The 5,701-nt window shown below is 45.6% G+C and overlaps 1 protein-coding gene across 1 annotated transcript in view; it reads right to left on the reverse strand.

Moving 5' to 3' along the window:
- Window positions 1–1,633: 1,633 nt before the first annotated feature.
- T265_01218 (hypothetical protein) overlaps window positions 1,634–5,701 on the reverse strand; it is a gene marked incomplete at both ends in the record, with an annotated part of 17,573 nt that continues 13,505 nt past the window's right edge. The window contains 3 exons of the mRNA XM_009165203.1: window positions 1,634–1,940; window positions 2,512–2,735; window positions 2,778–2,910. Of these exons, the coding sequence (XP_009163467.1) occupies window positions 1,739–1,940; window positions 2,512–2,735; window positions 2,778–2,910 (559 nt within the window). The remainder of the gene's footprint in view (window positions 1,941–2,511; window positions 2,736–2,777; window positions 2,911–5,701) is intronic.

The following is a 5,701-nucleotide window of genomic DNA, read 5'->3' on the forward strand; positions in this document are numbered from 1 at the left end:
AAACCTAGCGATATGAAGACAGAAGACGGATCGTGATATCACGTGACCTGGCGTGAAAATTTTGCGGCGTGCCAATGGCCATCTGTATCAACTGAGCCAACATTCCGCGCGGCAACAAACTTGTCCTAGGTGCAGAACCTAACAGATATCGGAGTTCGGAGGATTTTTAGAGGCCAGACAACAGAGACACTTAGAAGTGTATAGAGGGAAGGAAAGGATTACGTTAAATTACGTCTGCTTACTCCAAGGCGTAAGGTGAAGTTTTGAAATTTTCAGGCCTCCTGCGTCCATCCGCAGATTTCGGGAGAGGAAGTTGAGCTTGTTCGTTGGGCAAATGTATGAGCGGTGATCGCATAGCGATAGAACAAGCTGATGCGCTAGGCATACCCAATCACCGTCAAGCAGAGAAAACAGTGTTTTCTACAGCGGACTGTTGTTCTCGAAGGGATCGCGGGAGACCGGCAACGTGGAGGTTACCATCAAACGGTGCTGTGGAATTCATGTGCCCTTCCGAGGCTCATATAGTTCGTATTGTACATGGTTGGAAACCCTACAAAACATGGCAGTTAAGCGGTCTCCGTAGCGAGTATGCTGTCACCAATAAAGAAAGAAGAAGAAAGCGTTCAGCTGTAGCACCCTTTCGGTGCCTAGCTGCCATGCCACCCGAAGGAAGCACGAGGGCTGGGATACTGCCAGGTTGCCCAAGCCTAGACAGGGGAGGTCGAGTGGCGGAGGTCGGATTCGAACCACGGACCTTCCGGTCAGTAAATTCGCGCTCTAACCACTTGGGCCATCTCGCCCCTCACTAAAGGGTCACATGGTCGATCCTCTCCACCCGGTCGAAGAGCTCAATAAGGATAAAATACACCACGTGGTTAAACTCTCGGTGGAACGACTACCTGTCCATTGATGGATACCACTGATTGGCACTTGTTCAGTCAACCATGAGGATCGATAACAATGCCTTTTAGGATAGTCCCACTAGAATCCATCGATGTCTTGATGAATTGTTACAAGGCCAAAGAAATGCGCAATTCTCAGGTCGGCGGACCGGTTGGGCACCTTCAAATCACAGACAGACATCTGAAAATTCTTATCGGCATATATCATGGAAATATTCATGTGGAGTGACGCTGTCCAATTAAGTCCATAAATGTCTGGAACAAGTAACATCTTGTTGTTCGAGAGGAATGCCGCAAATGGCCAATCGGAATCAAATTTACTTTTTGGTACAAAAAAGTAGACCCTCAAATACCTTCCACAAAAGTACTCCATAAGATTGATGAGCAATCCGGACCACGCCTATCAAATGAGTCCCGAAGAAGGCGAAACCGGTAATAGACCGTCAAAGTTTCCAACAACCTTACGTAAGTAGTTTGGCGTTGATGAAACTACCTCAGTTTACCTAATAGTAATCATCACCTTCCTACACATGAACCAGCACGTGAAGCTCCTTCAATTGGATGTATCTCAGTTTTTCGAAAGTCGGTCTAATACGGGTCTAACCTTCCACCGTGGCGCAGGAACGTTTTCCTTAACAACGACCTACGCAGATTTTCACGGTTCGATTACTCATAATTCTGTTCCGCGGGATTGGAAGAAAGGAAGATTGTACAATATGCTATAAATTATTCCGAAAGTAGGACAGGCGGCTTTATGGAGGAGAAAAAGCTATGAGTGACGTGGGCCACTCCTAGCTAGTATGACGAAGGACCATTCCGGTATATCAAAGTGGGATTTAGGCCATCACACCAGTGGATGCCTTCTGACGCTTTCGACCGAAATGCCGAACGGGCGGGGGTGGAATATTTAGAGAAGACCTGAATTCATCCAAAGGCTGTTCCCAGTGTTCTTCAAAGTACACATTCATCAGTGAGCGGCCTTCAAAACCCACACGCAGGGCATAGTCCAGATGGGTGTTCAGGTAGTTTCGGGTCTGGCTACAAGACAAAAGTATAAAATAAATAAAGAAAATAAATAGACAAGTATAAAATATAAATTGAAGGATATGTCCCAGCTTGCTTGAAAAGCAAAGTAAACACCCAGAAGACTTCGAGTTGTTATGAAAGCGGAAAACACTAATGAACTTGAATGTATAAAACCAGTCCTAATAAACTACAGGAAATCATTTTGAAGGTTCAAAGAAAACGAAGACGGTTTTTTTTACATACCAAGGCTCCTTGACAAACTACGAATGTCATCACTAGCTATCAGAAATAGGACTACAGTGTTTACATTAAAATGTTATCTCCGGTTTTCGAAGATAACACAAAAAGGTTGAATAACTGACTTGTGATAAAAATGCACCCCAATATTTCCATGGCATGACATCGGTCCTCACCTATTTCAGAACAAGCGAACTTGGATACCACCGGGAGAGCGATGTCAGCCATAGGGAACTCTAAACTAAAGTGCGAGCTTTGTCACTCCCTGCACGGGTTGGAAATCAAATATAAGGAAAAACATAATTTCATGACCGGTACCCTACAAAACGACCTCCAACTGACTTACACAGGGGCAAGACGTAGTGAACCAGCGAATCCTCCGGTCAAACACATGGGTAAGCCAGTCTGAATACCTTCTACCCACTTGACGACCACTTCGCCCAGCATATCTGTGGGCTGCTCGAGCAGGGTGTGGACCAAGTCATGTACTTCACGGTACCGTTGCATCACATAAGCCAGATCCGGATCATCCACGAACTGTACTAGATGCCTCTCATCTGGAGAGTATTTCTGAAATTGGGTAGAGGATGAAGTAGGTGGCGGCAAACTCACATAATGGTCCAAGAACGCGACATAAGCGTTTCCGAAAGAATTAGGAGGAAGTTTTCTTAGTCGATCAAGGTCCACTGTATTTGTACGTATTCGAGGACGTTCACTAAACGGATTTAGAAAGTATCCATAGAAGCTACGTTAGAATCCGTCGACCAACTGCATCAAGGGACATTCTCTCCCACATTCTTTTTAAAGCAAAGGTGCCACTAGTTTCACCAAACGTAGAAAGAAGATCTGATCGGAATACAGTAAAACATTAATAAGCATAAAACCACTTTACCAGCTCTCCTAGGGTTAAGGAAACAACCTATGCCAGAACCGACAACAAGAAATATTCGCTGGAGCGTTGTCAAAGCGATGTGTCCCTCATAGCTGGGTGGTTCGGAATTCACAGCAGTGGTTAGTGCTTTGGCAATAAAAAAAGAAGCGAACTTACTACGCGACCAGCTCAAGCGAATATTAACGGCAGAACCCAAGGCCGACAACCGAAGCATAGCTGAAACTGCTACAGTTTTGTAAAGAACACAGCCGTATGAAATTGAACAGGCTTTCTCTTCAGTGAATCATGACCAACAGATGTTGCACATCCGGTCCACGGCTGAAGGATAGAAGGTACAACATTATCCAGACAGACGTGTGTACATGTCCCAACAAAGCCTAATATGTAGTATCATACCTATGTGCCACACAACACAAGATGCTATAGTGAGATAATCATTCAGTTGTAGCACCCTTCCGGTGTCTACCTGCCATGCCACCCAAAGGGAGCACGAGGGCTGGGATACTGCAAGGTTGCCCAAGCCTAGAGAGAAGTCGAGAGGCAGAAATGGGGTTCGAACCATGGATCTTCCGGTCAGTAAACTCGCGTTCTAATCACTTGAGCCATCTCGCCCCTGCAAGATGCTATAACATGACAAAGACCGTACTTGGTTACCAGGATGTCAATATATACCCTGTCCAATACCAAAAGAGGGAACCGCGGAGAGAATAATAATATGCCCATAGTATGACAGTTACTGATAGCCGCTAGTTTCAGTCACGTGCTTATTGTTTTCATACAATTTTGCTGCCACTAGCCTGTTTTGCTTTGGACTCTCTGATCAACTAGAATGGTTTTCAGAGGCTTCCGGATATGGGGGCTATTTTTACCTCGACAATACGCTGACCTAATTGGGTCTCTTACGGTTTAGGTTACGTGGTCGTTGACGACGGGGACACATTGACGAGAGTGATAGACCTATGGAACAAGGGGAGGTGCTGTGGCTGCTCCACAAATTATTCGTCACAGTTCTTCAAGTGTTCACCAAGGCGTGCTGCAAATCCAACAAGCACTGGCGCGTGCCCAGATTCGACGTGAATATCCCGTAAGGGTCAAGCTTCTATGTAGCGTGGATCTAGACGTCGAGTTATAGAGAGACATCATGCATCAAAAGGGTGTTACTTGTCAACCTGCTTGGATCAGAGCATGTAACTTCATGCGCTCTTGATGATCTCTAATGGGGGTGAAATTCGAATCAAGTGTTCCCTTTGTTGTAAACTCGTCAGAGTAGTAGTGACACGGCAAAAAACGGTTAAAACGACAGTAGGTGCAAATAATAGCCCAGTTACTGAAAGACGGCATCATCGAGTCGTCAGTGTCTCCCTGGAGAGCGCAGGTTTTGGCTACCAAGAATGTAAATCACAAACGTTGGATGGTATTTGACTACAGTCAAACAATCTGCATTGCCTGAGGATATTTCGCACTACGAAGTCCAAAGCACATTAGACCTCTTGTTTGCCTATCATCGAGTCCCCATCCCTGCATTCCACAAACCTCTTACGGCGTGTGGTGACCTGTTTCAGTCTCGTTGCATACCCTTGGTATGCAAACGGTGTAGCATGTTTTCAGTGAACTATCAGTAATATCATTTAGTCTGAAAAGCTGAAAAGTACATATGCCTACATAGACAATGTGACTATTTCAGTCTCGTTACCCTTGGTATGCAAACGGTGTAGCATGTTTTCAGTGAACTATCAGTAATATCATTTAGTCTGAAAAGCTGAAAAGTACGTACACGATCTCAACACTGGCCGTCTCACACAAATTTTACTTGTTCGGAATGCCAGTCTATATCCATTGTTCATATTCATTGTTCATGTCGTCAGATCAGAGTAGCTTTCTTCTAGAGAAAGGTGATGCTATGAGTCATATATCGGCTTATGATCCACATTGTAACGGTCAGGCTGACCACCTCAACAGTACCCTCTGAAAACAAAAAGTTTGGCGCTGAAACCTCACGATCTTGTCTTCCCATTGGGAAACGGTACTCTCTGATGCTATACACACCCTCCGATCACTGTTAGGTAGGGCCACTAAAGTACGAACGTTTGTTTCAATACACACGTCGCTCAAAATTTGGAATATCGTAACCATCTTGGTTGACCACTCCTGGTCGAGATCAGATGCAGTGAGGTGATAGAGCACCCAAAAGTCAATCGCTGGCAGATGTCGACCTTCTGAACTACGACTCACATTATGCATACATTGCTCATTGAGACGTAAGAGTCGAAACCGTGTCCCTTCGCTGACGATGCTCTCAGTCTATCTCAATCCAATATGGACAACGAAGGCCCAGATATAACTAAACCACCGGACGTCAGCCCGATACCTCTCAAGTATCCGAACCCTTTTCGGTACCGTTCTCCAAAGACCAACGGAACTATCCATAAACTCCGGAACAACAGTGACAGGCCGTCACGAAGAGACTGGACCTTACCGTGGTGTGGCGGGTTGTGTACCTCGGAGACCCATTGAGATATACTGGGGGGTGTCCGCGCGACACTCACAGAGTCTCTCATACCAGGTCGGTTAATGGTTAGAGGTCTGACGAACAGTCTCCTGGCCCTCCAGGTTGGGGGTTGGAACATGTATGGCGACTTGTTCC

The sequence above is a fragment of the Opisthorchis viverrini genome, assembly GCF_000715545.1.
Source record: "Opisthorchis viverrini unplaced genomic scaffold opera_v5_13, whole genome shotgun sequence".
Taxonomy (NCBI): domain Eukaryota; kingdom Metazoa; phylum Platyhelminthes; class Trematoda; order Opisthorchiida; family Opisthorchiidae; genus Opisthorchis; species Opisthorchis viverrini.